Raw genomic sequence first — 12,426 nt, forward strand, 5'->3', positions numbered from 1 at the left:
AGGCAGTATCTGTTCCTTTCCCGGGTTTCCACATTGATGTATGCCACATCCTCGGCACATTGAAGGTTTTTGGAGACAAACATGTTGCTTACAGCAAACAACACATCATTCACCACAGCTTCTGCTTCTAGTCTCATGTCTTTCACATCTGTTCCTTCAAAATCCTTGAACTCAGAATCATCTTCCACCCCTGTGTTATTGGAGAGTTCCATAAGATTGTCCTCGGTCTCCATTCTGTACAAAGCATAGTATAATTTCAAAAGAAAAGATATACAAGTTAATAACCTGCTATATCGATAGACATAAATATATGTCCAAAACATACAAATATTGTTCACAGTCACAGGTAATAATGTGCCAACTCCCCAACTGCTAAAAATGTTCCGTTTTGGATGAACTGAGTTGGCAAGGCAATGCACAAGGTAATTCATTGAACAATTTGAATTAAGAAGTCTGATACAGAGATGAAAGATGTGAAGATAATGGGATTCTGGAGGCCAAAAATATATCCAAAACAATTGTAGTCTGATCCTTTTAGAACATGATCCACTTGACACAAATATTTATGAACTCCCAGGTTTGGAAGGGCAATGCTAATGCTGCATTCAATTGATTTGTATGTCTATATCTCTATTCATCCCTTAGCTTTTTTGCAATAATTTTTTCAAAGTAGCATATGACAAAATATATCACAACTGAAATTGCATTAAACTTAAATAATGCAGTTCTCAGAAATTAATACAATGAAAGGCAGCAGCAACATGTTCAAATCAGCAAACTCCAAAACCACAGAATACTTGATGGAAGACAGCAGTTTCATTTAACATTAAAAAAAAATCAACTGAGAGCAGTGTTCCCTCTCAGCTGAGTTAGTGTGAGCTAGCTCACAGTTTTTTAGCCTCCGGCCCACACATTTTTGTCTTGGCTCAGGAAGGATGGCTCCAGAGCAAACTAATTTATGCAGTAGCCAAACTGCTCACTCACAACTTTAATGCCAGTAGCTTGGAAAGTAGAATTTTTGCTCACAAGACTCCACAGCTTAGAGGGAGCATTGATTGAGAGGCTCTCTTGTACCTCAAGTGGAGGGGGGGGGGCAAAGCAGAAGCACAACCACAGAGAAGACTCTATTCCTGGCAGCTGGAAAATCTCACAGTGGATAATGACCATGACACTAAAATATGAATTTCTCCAAATTATCCAAAATTTTAATGGGGATATATCGGGAAAGTAGTCCATAAAGTGTCTGGGACCCAGAAGCATAAATATGCTTAGAAATCCCATCTATGAATATTTATGTCAATAAGATATAAATTAACACTTCCATGTAAGAACTATATAAACAGTACTATTTAGTTCACAGCATAAAGTAATTCAATAGGCATACACTAAAAAGGTTGGTAAACATTTCATGATAGCTGTCTGAGATGCCATTAAGAGCCTGACTGTTACAAGCACAGACAGCAGTTTCTGCTGCAAACAAAATGGGCAGTCACAAGATAATTTACATGTAAAAACAAGTTCCCCGACAAGTAACAGGGATTAAAGATGTTAAGAGAGTAGATATTTCTCATTATTAGGCAGAAAGGTCTCCAAAAGACTATTACTGAAACAGTTTCCAATGGGGGGGGGGAGTACTCATAGAAAAAAAACCAAGCTGTGGTTTCAAACATGGTGGTTCTATTATTAATCTATTGCAGGAACTGCCTTCAGCAACAAACTATCTCATACCTAACCCTTTCCTGCCTTATATCATTCTACACTTTTGACTGACACAAGCTCTCTCTTACACTTCCTCCTCCTCGACTGCTCCCAGCTCATCAGCCCAAGTTGCCAGGCATTTCTAATTTCAGACCATCATCACTATGCAAAGATAAACGATATATTCCAAAAGTGAACAGCTTTTGGTATGCTCACTGATTGAGAAAGTTAATCTAGCAGCTCTCTTCTACCCACATCAAGCCACCCCCTCTTCCTTCTGCTCAGACACTTTCTACCACCTGTCTATTTTCTCCACTCGCAATTGTCAGCCTGGTGTCTTATTTTCCACACCGACACATTACCACCCTCCAGTTCCTAAGTGAATCACCTGCTTCATCAGTCAAGGCAGTAGCCCCATTTGAGACATTTATGAGCTCACCTTTCTCTTCCCACACCATCGGACCCAAGGCAAGAAACTATTCCCACCCTCCCACGGAATTTTGCTCTGGCGCCCCTTTCCACAGCCCTACCACCTCATCCCAAATAGATGCGACAGAAGTTATTTCCACCCTTCTTACACACAGAATAGGAAGTGACAAGAGGCATCCCCCCCAACCAGGCAAGCAAACTCTCGCTGCATTTAGTAAAGGCCCAAACAATGACTGGCACTGCCCCCCAAAGCCAGAAATACCACCAAGAATCCTCTTACTTGCACTCTAGCCCAGCATCTTACAGGACACGAGCTTATCGCACCCTGGCTCTGAAGCCAGCCTCGCTGAACAAGGAGGGTTTGCATCGTTATAGTTCACAGCGTCACCGCTTGGTTTCGTGCGCACCGTGGAAAAGCACGGGAAGTGGCTCAGCCCCGCCCCCCCATAAGCTGGTAACCAGACACCTCCCCCGATAGACGCACATCTCCCCCTCCAAGAGTTGGGGGTCGAGTGTCTGGCTGCCCACTAATGGCTGCCCGGCCCGCTCCGATTTATTACTTTCAGTCCATCTTTCTATCCCGCTTCTCCTCCCAGGAGCTCAGGGCGGCATGCATCGCCCTTCCCCACCCGCTTCTCCGTTTTATCCTCACAACCAGGGCCGGATTTAGACTTGCTGAGGCCCTAAGCTATACAAAACCCAGAGGACCCCTACTGTTTTAAATTACATCAGCTGGTCTCAGAAAAAATTAAAATATATACGCCTTTTTAATATTTGAAATCATTTTTTATATTGTGTTTTTATTCGAGGCCCCAGCAGATTGCGAGGCCCTAAGCTGTAGCTTATTTAGTTTATGCGTAAATCCGGCAATGCTCACAACTCTGCAGCAGTAGAGAAGAGCCAGAGTCCAGTGGCCCCTTAAAGGCTAACAAAATACGTGGCGGGGGTGTGAGCTTCCCCGAGTCACCGCTCACTTCTTTGGATACCCTGCCCTGCCACATATTTCGTTAGTCTCTGAGGGGCTACTGGACTCTGGCTCTTCTCCACTGCTGCAGACGGGACGGACGCGGCCACCCCATCTTGAACAGCGCTGCAAGGGGGCGAGGGAGCGCGAGCGAGCCAAGGTCCCACCGAGCCAATTTCCACGGCAGAAGGGGGAGGGGGGGATTCCAACCTGGATCTCCCCACCAAGCATCCTAACCGCCACAGGACACCGATCCGCACCTATCCTAGGGCGTCCCCCTTCCCTCTTGCCCCTTCCCCTCACCCCAAAAGGCGAGGCAGGGTTCGCATCGTGCCGCCGCCGTCCCCTCCCCGAGCCCACATACCCCTAGTCCATTCCTTGCCTCCGTCGCTCCCCAACGCCCCCAGAGCTCCCGCCCAGCCAGGAGGAATCGCGGGCTCAGAAGAAGGAGGACAGCGGAAGGATTCGCCTTCTCCCCCCTACAGCCAGAGACAGCGTCGCTCCCGCTTTCTCTTCCAACGCTCCCCCCCTCCTCCTCCCCCCCTCCCCGCCTCTGTCACGTGCCGCCTGCCAGCGGCGACGGCGCCAGGCACAAAGAGGTCGGGACAACCGAGTTCACAAACAGACGCTTCGGGTTCTTCACTGAATGTACAAGGAGGGCAATCCCCTTGCGAAGGAATAGGATGTGGCAGTATTAAGGTGGGAAGGAAAGGGGAATAAGGTAACAAGTCAACCTTGCATCGTCATGTGTGCGTGTAGACCAAGATGGGTAGCCGTGTTAGTCTCTCTGTGGCAGTAGAAAAGAGCAAGAGTCCAGTAGCACCTTCAAGACTCACAAAATATGTGGCAGGAGATGAGCTTTCGTGAGCCACTGCTTACTTCTTCAGATACAGCTAGAATTTTGAGCCCATCTGTTCTATACATTGGAAAGTGGAGTGATTTCAGATGCCATTCTTGGAAGATTTTTTTTTTTTTTTAGGTGTTCGTCTCATTTGTTTATATACAACGATTAAAGTCCACCTTTCCCACTGCAGGGTGAAAGCGGCGGATTAGAAAACATTTCGGGTTAAAAGCAAAACAACAGTCTAATGTCACACACCACGCACACGCAAAAACCGCTGACACTTCACTTAAAAGTCCTGGCCCTGCCTGCTCTTCTTCTGTTTCCACCTATGCTCCTGCCCCTCATTCTGCTGTATTCCAACAGAACCCGTTGGCTGTTTATCCACTCCTAGTTATCCCCCTTATCTCTACGCCGGCCACAGGCAGATGCCTCACGTGACTTCCGACGCCTCCGCAGCCTCTTCCACGCCCTCCTCCCCGTCTAGCCGCCGGAGAAGAATGATGACGACACTGGCCTGTGGGTGTGACGTGTCACCGAGCGTGTTCTCGAAAAGGGCGGGGCGAAGTGAACACAACAACAACGGCCGCGCACCTACGCTGTGAGGAGGACAGGGAGAAAAGGGGGGGTGGGTGGAGAGAAAGGGGGCGGGGAAAAGAGCGAGGCCGCGCTCCGGAGGAAAAAAGAGAGGCGGGGCGGGAAGGAGGACCCTGGAGGCTGACGCGCCTTCTCTAAGCTCCGCCCCCCCTCTCCCAGATGGTGGGGTGGCTGAGGGGGGCGCGCGGGCGGAGGGAAGATGGCGGCGGAGCTGTGAGAAGGCCAAGAGGGACAGGAATGGAGCTGCCCTGCGCCGCCTGCGGGGATCGTCTCCCGAGGGTCTAGAGCTGGTCGCCCGTCCGGGGATAGGGGGCTGAAAGTCGGGGAGCCCCGCAGCCACCCTCCCTGAGGGGGAGGCCCAGCCCCGACAACAACCCTCCCCCTTCCCCCCAGAAGCAGCCCCCTCCTCCCGGGTTTTTTGCCTCCTCGCCGGGATCTGTGCCCGCTTCCATAGGACCCCGGCGAAGAACACCTGCTCTCTTGACAGCTCCGCCTCAGGGACTTCAAGCTGTTGGTTGCCGGCCTTCCACCTCCATTGCTTCGCTTTCCCTTTAAGCTCTGCGGCAGGGGCCGGGATTCCCCTACCCGTCAGCCAGCCAGCCAGCCACCCCCCCGCCGCCGTTCCCCAGTCTCCTCGTAACAGGTGCAGTAGAAGCCCCCACCGCTCGCCGTCATGCCGTGGCCCTTCTCCGAATCCATCAAGAAAAGGGCCTGCAGGTACCTGCTGCAGAGGTACCTGGGCCACTTTCTCCAGGAAAAGCTGAGCTTGGAGCAGCTCACCCTGGATCTCTACCAAGGCACTGGCTCCCTGGCACAAGTGCCCCTGGATAAATGGGTACGTGGTGGGTTTATATGCCTTCAACTCCTCCTCTCCCTTTCCTTCAGGCTCTTTCTCTCCTTCCTGCAAAGGTTAAATCTTTTTCTTTTTTTAAAAAAGGCTGTCTTTTGGTTTTGACACAGGAGTTATTGCTTCTCTCCAATTTCAGTTGTTGCTCCAGTCTGTTTATTTGCTAAATTTTAAAAATACTACTAACACTTGCCATAAAATGCATAGCGCAATAAAACTGTGAAGGTCAGTCAATTCTGAAGCCGCAGCCCCGTTATCTCTCATGACAACTAAATCTCCAAAAGGGTAGTTGTACAAGAAGGTCTTCACTGGCCTCTTGAAGCAAGTGGAGAACAGATAGAGGCCTCTAAAGGGTTCTGTATCTTTGGGTTTGTTATTCTAAAGTGTTGGGTTTTGGTAGATGCTAATGCTGCACTCAGTAGTGATGGATTCTAATCAGGGTATCCCTGGTAATTATTAAAGAATAAGTGTACTTATATTGGAATGGATATGCCTAAATTGGTTGTTTTTCTTGCTGGAGTGTAGTCTTACGTGTGTTCTTAGTCTACGCCCAACCAAAAGGCAGGCAGTAGTGTTTTGAATTAACTGATGTTTCTCAACATTCTGCATGGGCCTGCCCTTGAAGACTATATTCCAACAGTCTAATCTGTGAGTTAACCAAACGTGAAATGCAGTGGCTGTATTGCTGTGTAGTTTCAGGTAGCCCAAAGCTGACAATTATTATTGATTTTAGTCATGAAAGTTAAACTTTGCATCCAAGTAGTTGCATCATGCTCTCTTCCAATTGACTCTGACAAAATTACCTTTGAAGTTGATGGTTTATCTGTTGTCTATATCACTCAGATCAAGTTTTGAAAAAGAAAATTTAGGCAGAAGGTAAACAGCAATCCCACTCGCTAATGATTCAGCAGTCTCAGGCTGCAGTACTGTGGGATTGAGCTCCATAGAACCTGGGCCTTAATTCTGAGTATACATTTGTAGACATGAACTGCAAAACTTATTTGACAAGTTTTACTTCTATGAGGGACAATGGCTAAAGAGAAGGCTGATCAGAGGAACTGACATACTGAAATCTACTGATATTTTTTTTAATTGTCAGATTTCTTTTGAAATCAATCAGCCATTTGCCAGAGGGTATGCTAATGGAGATTATTGTACTGGCAGGCTCCTACTGTTGGTGGATGTCATTCTATTTTGCTTTTAATGGAAGCACTTTATGTTCATTTTTTGCTGTGTAACACTGGCTGTGGTCAGACTGGCAGCTTGGCACAATACCAGTTTAAATTGTTGTGGGGTATATCATCCAGACAGCATGAGTGGGGATTTGAACCCAGGTCTTCCAGATACTAGTCCAGCGCTGTTAACCATTGTAACCACACTGCCTTTAAAAACAATAACATTATTTTCGTTGATCTAGCTTTGGTAGAAATCATTCTCATGAAGGTATATCTCTTGTGAAAGAGAACCAGAAGCTTCTCTTGATGCAGGGGGAGTTCAGTAGTATCATACTGGACCAGGAGGGGATAGGCTACTCACAGGTTGTTTTCCATATCATCTGTTGCATCTTGGTCTTCCTCTGCACATCCACTTTGTGCCATGTGTGCTGTGATGGCTTAGCTGGGTGGCTCTCATTGTGACACTGGAAAGCAACTCGTGGCTGGTCTCATTATTGCTTTTCTCTCTCTGTCACCTCCCCATATAGTACCCATGCATACTGACATCAGCGGATAGTGCATTGTGATCACATTGTTTGACCCAGGCCGGGATCATCAGTAGAAATAGTCACCAGTGGGTTTTCTGTGATTACCAGAAGCATTTCAGTTAGTAGCCAAGACGCATTCTTTATGCCAACACGGTATGAAAGATGCTGAATAAATGCAAACACTGGTACCTGCCTAATTAGTGCCCTAATTCCTTGTCCTTCATAATTTGTTTCAAGATTAGGCCGCTGTTGCTGCTTCTCCTATTTAAAGTATTTGTGTTCTAAAATATCAAAATGTACTGAGAATGAGACCCTTTCAGAATAGAATAGAGACAGTGCTGCTTCTGATGTAGGGCAGGTGGGGAAGATTGTTTTTAAAGAATTCCTGTAGCACTTTTGAAGGGTTAGAGAGAGATTTCACTTTCTTCTTATAACTTGGTTTCTCCTGCCATCAGAGGCATCCGACTCACCAACTTCCTTTCTATCCCTCTTAATCAGTAAAACACCCTATCTGTCTTAATAAATCAATAGAGCATTTATCTATTCCTGTTCTGACTGTAGCACACAGGTGGGGTAGAGGGATGACACGTAGAAGAAGAAGAAGAGATTGGATTTATACCCTGCCATTCACTCCCGAGTCTCAGAGCAGCTTACAAACTCTTTTCCCTTCCCCTCCCCACAACAGACACCCTGTGAGGTAGGTGCGGCTGAGAGAACTCTTTCAAGAACTGCCCTTTCAAGGACAGCTCTGACAGAACTATGGCTTAGCCAAGGTCATCCAGCAGGTGCAAGTGGAGGAGTGGGGAATCAAACCCGGTTCTCCCAGATTAGAGTCCGCACACTTAACCACTACATCAAACCGGCTCCTTTTCAAAATAAAGAGGTGTTTTTGACCTAAATAAAATGAGTGTTTTATTTCTCTCTCTCTTCCCCCATCATACAGTACACTGGGAGGGGGTTCATTCAGGCACTGTTCTGAAGTTCCAGTTAATGTTATTGCTAGATATCCTAACTATAACATACCTAGGATATTAGATGAGGTGTAAGTTAGCCATCCACTCAGAATTCTACTTTTCATTCGCACCCATTCTTGTAGCACTTTTCATGCAGTCTACTAGGATTCTGTCTTCATGCACTTGTATGAGTCGAACACTCAGGGAGTTGTAAACACTTTACAGTATTCTACACAGAACCTTTCATTTGTGTATTTTTCTGCCCAACTAACAACTTCCTCAGACTTTTTCTCCAAACCATTCTCTGGCTCCCCCCCCCCCACTTTCCCAGAAACTCCCCACCTGACTCATCAACAGCCTCCCCACTCTCTTTTTTTAATCCAATCAGCTGTCTGTTTCTCTACAGCCAATCAGCACACACCTTGCCAGCCCCCACCTCTCTTTTCCCCCTCTTACTTCTAGGACTCCAACTTTAGGAATATAACCAATGTATGCTTAACTTACAAAAACACTGAATTAATAGCTAATAAACACTTCGGAAGTCAATAATCCTTACAGTGCCTAATTAAAATGCAGATATGAAACTGGATAGAATGGGAAGTGTTGTTAAGGTTGTCCATGCTTCCAATTCACTGGCATGATTCAGATGTAGTGACAAACCATAGGGTTTTTTTCACAGGAATCAGCAGGATGATCATTTGGTTTGTAAACTACTGCCTCTTCCTCTGCTTGCACATGTCCAGTTAACGATAGACTTTCACAGTAAGCTATGGTCTGTCATTCCCTTTAATCCAAAACTATGGCTTGTGCTCTTCCTTGCAGATCAGGTTTCCAAACAAGTATTAACCTATGAGATGCAGGAAACCACTTAAACCATAGCTCGTAGTTTCAATTTAAGCTTGGATCTTGTGAAAGAAGTTTTCTTTCTCCAGCAACCTGCTGCTTTTCCTAAAAGTTCTCTCTAAGGTCAGGGGACCATTGCAAACAAAACACACAGCAGAATGAAGGGGAAAGAAGTAACTGGACAAAATTGCTTCCAGTGACAACTTGCATAAAAATAATTCTCGCTGCTAACACTCTCTCAAAAATGGATAGCCATTTCCCCACTGGTCTGTTAATGGTGATGTTTCCTTAAGTAAAATAAAACAGAAATTGTACTTTAATGGCTAATAAAGTTTATTGCAGCTTAAGAACTCACTTGTCTGTCATAGTCAGTGTTCCCTCTAAGCTGAGTTAGTATGAGCTAGCTCACAGTTTTTTAGCCTCCAGCTCACACATTTTTGTCTTAGCTCAGAAAGGATGGCTCCAGAGCAAACTAACTGATGCAGTAACCAAATAACTCACTCACAACTTTAAGGCTAGTAGCTCACAAAGAAGAATTTTTGCTCACAAGACTCCATAGCTTAGAAGGAACATTGGTGATAGTCAAGCCTTTTTTAAGTCCACATACTTCAAAACAAATATATCAAAAGCAAGGTAATAGTAGGAAACAACTGGTTTGGATTGGTTAATATAAAACAAACCTAAGGATTATTTCTCCAAATAAAAGGAGAAAGAGCAATACATCAGCCAGGTATATACCATATTTTAAAAGCTCAGTAGAAAACATCTCATTCCTGACGAATAGATCATACTAAGTCAAATGAAGAAATGTTATAAGAATTATGTAAGAGTTGACCCTAAATGTTATGTTAAATTTACGATGCCAATAAAGGTATTGTACTCGTACATGATATAAGAGAACAAGCCCTGCCCCCAAGAGTGGTGTTTTTTTTAATGAAATCAAGTTCAGAAAGATTTTTCAGGAAGGCCAGGCACAGCTGGACAGGCCAATACAGATAACAGAAATCCAGGAGGAAATAAAAATGCTAAAAGGAAAATAAAATTCTTGGGTCTGACAACACTATTTTATAAACCAATGCAGAGCTCATTGTAGATCCACTGGGAAAAGTAATGAAGAACTTTCTAGAATCAGGCATGCTTATAAATTCCTAGCATGATGCAAAAATAATTGTGATGCCCAAGGAAGCGAAACTCCTATCTCTAGTTACATCCTATAAACCTATTTGAGTCTTGAATAATGACTATAAACAGGTTAAATAAAGCTTTGCATAAACATCGATACCAGGATCAAACGGGTGTTGTGAAATAAGTAAATGCTAGACAACAAACATTTAGCATTTTATAAATGCAGGGACTTGTATCCTGTCACTCTGCCCAGCAAAGTCTGAAGCCTTCTGTGGCAATCATCCTTAAAAGTCCCGCCTCTTCTCCAGGGCTCTGAACCAGTTCTTGTCATTTTGGCTTCATGCAAATCCAAGAGATTGTCAGCCAATCAGAGCCCATGGAACTCCTCTGGCTAGGAGGGGGGTGAGCCAGCCTCAGCTAAAGAAGGGTGAAAAAACCTGTTTTACTTTTGGACAGGGATTCCGTGGCTCTGGAATGGAGTGTCAGCTTAGCCAGGTTTTTAATTTGGCTTTTTAGTTAGGGTTGGGGGGTTGGCGTAGGGAAGAGAGCTTTTTGTTAGTGTGACAAATAAGCATCCTGTTAAGGGGCCATCATTCCTAACTATGTGTGATAAAAAAGCAGCCTCGAATGTGCTGAAATAACCTGTCTGGAGAAAGGGGAATCAAATTTCCTTTCAGGGTTTATCTACTTTACTTGAGGTTCAGCTATAAAGTCATTTCTCTTATTAGGGAAAAGTCTGTAACTTTGGGGGGGTGAAGTTGAGAGCCGGTTTTACTTATGTTTTGAAGCCATCCACAGAAAGCATTTAACCTATTAAATATGTTTTTCTGTTAAATAAACACTTGTTGTTCATCTCCATCTGTCTTACCTGCCTAGTCAGATATGTAGGAAAAAGTGATTTCTAGTTATCTCACAAACAATTACAGCCTTGGTTTAGCAGGTTTCCAAATAAGAGATCTTTATCGAGCGCACAGCTTACCCAGAGGTGTCGAACTCATTTGTCATGAGGGCCGGATCTGACATAAATGTCGTTTTGCCATAAAATGTAGATCCAGATACCGGAGACATAAACTGTATAAAGGACAGCAGCTGGTAAGCTCTGAGTTGGTGTATCCTCGCTGCAAGGACTCATGGGCTGGGGGGGGGGGGGGAAAAAAAATACGCATTGCACCGCCGTCGCCAGGATGTGATGCTACGCGTCGCTCTGGCAATGGGGCTGTTTGGAGTCCCGTTGCCAGAGCGACACGTAGCGTCACATCCTGGCGACGGCGGTGCAACGCGTATCGCTGTCCCCCGCGGCAGGGATCCTGTGAAGACGCACGGATCCCCTGCCGTGGCTTGGCAGCCCTAAGCACTGGACAGACGCTCCCACACTGTTTGGCTGCTGCAAATGAGGTTGTTCCACCATGCTGAAGCCACAATCGGAGTAGCTCCGTCCACTCCCCCCAGCAGTCTTCTGTTCCCTCCCTTGCACTAGTTGCTTGTGGGCCGCATAAGAGCCCTGGGCGGGCTGGTTCCAGCCCCCGGGCCTTATGTTTGGCACCCCTGGCTTACACGCTACCAATCCTTTATTCAAAGCTTGTGTCCCCCTTTTTATTTGGTTGTGGGCAGTTGGGGTTTAAAGCATCCTTAGGAGAAGCCAGAGTGGAGGACTGGACATTCTCTGCCCAGAAGGCAGTTGCCTCAGAGCCTCTCGCCCCCCCAGCCTCCACATCTTCCTGTCGTCTAAGGTAGGATACGAGCAAGTTGCTGGTTATTAAAAAAATACTGTATTGTTTTTACATGCTGGGAGTGCTGTTGATTATGTAGAGTGGGTGTTCTTATTCCAGGCCGTGGAGATATTTAATGTGGAAGAGAACATTTTGGATATGGATTCTTTATGCTAACATAAGATCAATTTTGGCCTCTATCTCATTTTTTAAACTTTAGAGTCTTAATGAAATCATGGAGTCAGCAGATGCCCCTCTGGAAGTTACTGAAGGGTTTATTCAGTCAATTTCACTCTCTGTTCCCTGGGGCTCTCTGCTTCAAGATAACTGTGCTCTGGAAGTGAAGGGCTTAGAGTTGGTCTTCAAGCCAAGGCCCCGTCTGGGTAGGTCTATCAAATAACAATATTTCACCATTACCTGTTATTTTGTTTCAGACATTTTAGCTGTAAAAAATATTCATTTTTGTGGATGATCAAATGTTACTTGTAAATGGCATCTGCAGGAGAGAGAGGATGACTGTTCTTGTGTGGGTGCATTTTACTGCTTGGATATAGTATGCAAATCTTTTGACTTAGATGCAGTCACTACTATTGTTGATTCCCAGAGCTGCAGGAATATGTCTCGAGGACATTCTCTGTTGAATTTGTTGGAACACCCCAACTTGATTAATGTTCTGTGCACACCCCAACTTGATTAATGTTCTGTGGACTGAAATTTA

At 45.3% G+C, this 12,426-nt stretch overlaps 2 protein-coding genes across 2 annotated transcripts in view; one reads left to right on the forward strand and one right to left on the reverse strand.

Moving 5' to 3' along the window:
• Nucleotides 1–3,610, reverse strand: part of GSKIP (GSK3B interacting protein) — a 5,509-nt gene extending 1,899 nt beyond the window's left edge. Inside the window, exons 1-2 of the mRNA XM_015413850.1 lie at nt 3,456–3,610; nt 1–234 (exon numbers count right to left, since the gene is read on the reverse strand). The exon at nt 1–234 is cut by the window's left edge and continues 17 nt beyond it. Of these exons, the coding sequence (XP_015269336.1) occupies nt 1–233 (233 nt within the window). The 5' untranslated portion in view covers nt 234; nt 3,456–3,610. The remainder of the gene's footprint in view (nt 235–3,455) is intronic.
• A 1,100-nt stretch (nt 3,611–4,710) lies between these two features.
• The window catches only part of ATG2B (autophagy related 2B), a 59,531-nt gene continuing 51,815 nt past the window's right edge, over nt 4,711–12,426 (forward strand). The window contains exons 1-2 of the mRNA XM_015413852.1: nt 4,711–5,364; nt 11,929–12,091. Coding sequence (XP_015269338.1) covers nt 5,203–5,364; nt 11,929–12,091 — 325 coding nt within the window. The 5' untranslated portion in view covers nt 4,711–5,202. The remainder of the gene's footprint in view (nt 5,365–11,928; nt 12,092–12,426) is intronic.

This window comes from Gekko japonicus, unplaced genomic scaffold, assembly GCF_001447785.1.
Source record: "Gekko japonicus isolate JY-2015 unplaced genomic scaffold, Gekko_japonicus_V1.1 scaffold1041, whole genome shotgun sequence".
Classification (NCBI taxonomy): domain Eukaryota; kingdom Metazoa; phylum Chordata; class Lepidosauria; order Squamata; family Gekkonidae; genus Gekko; species Gekko japonicus.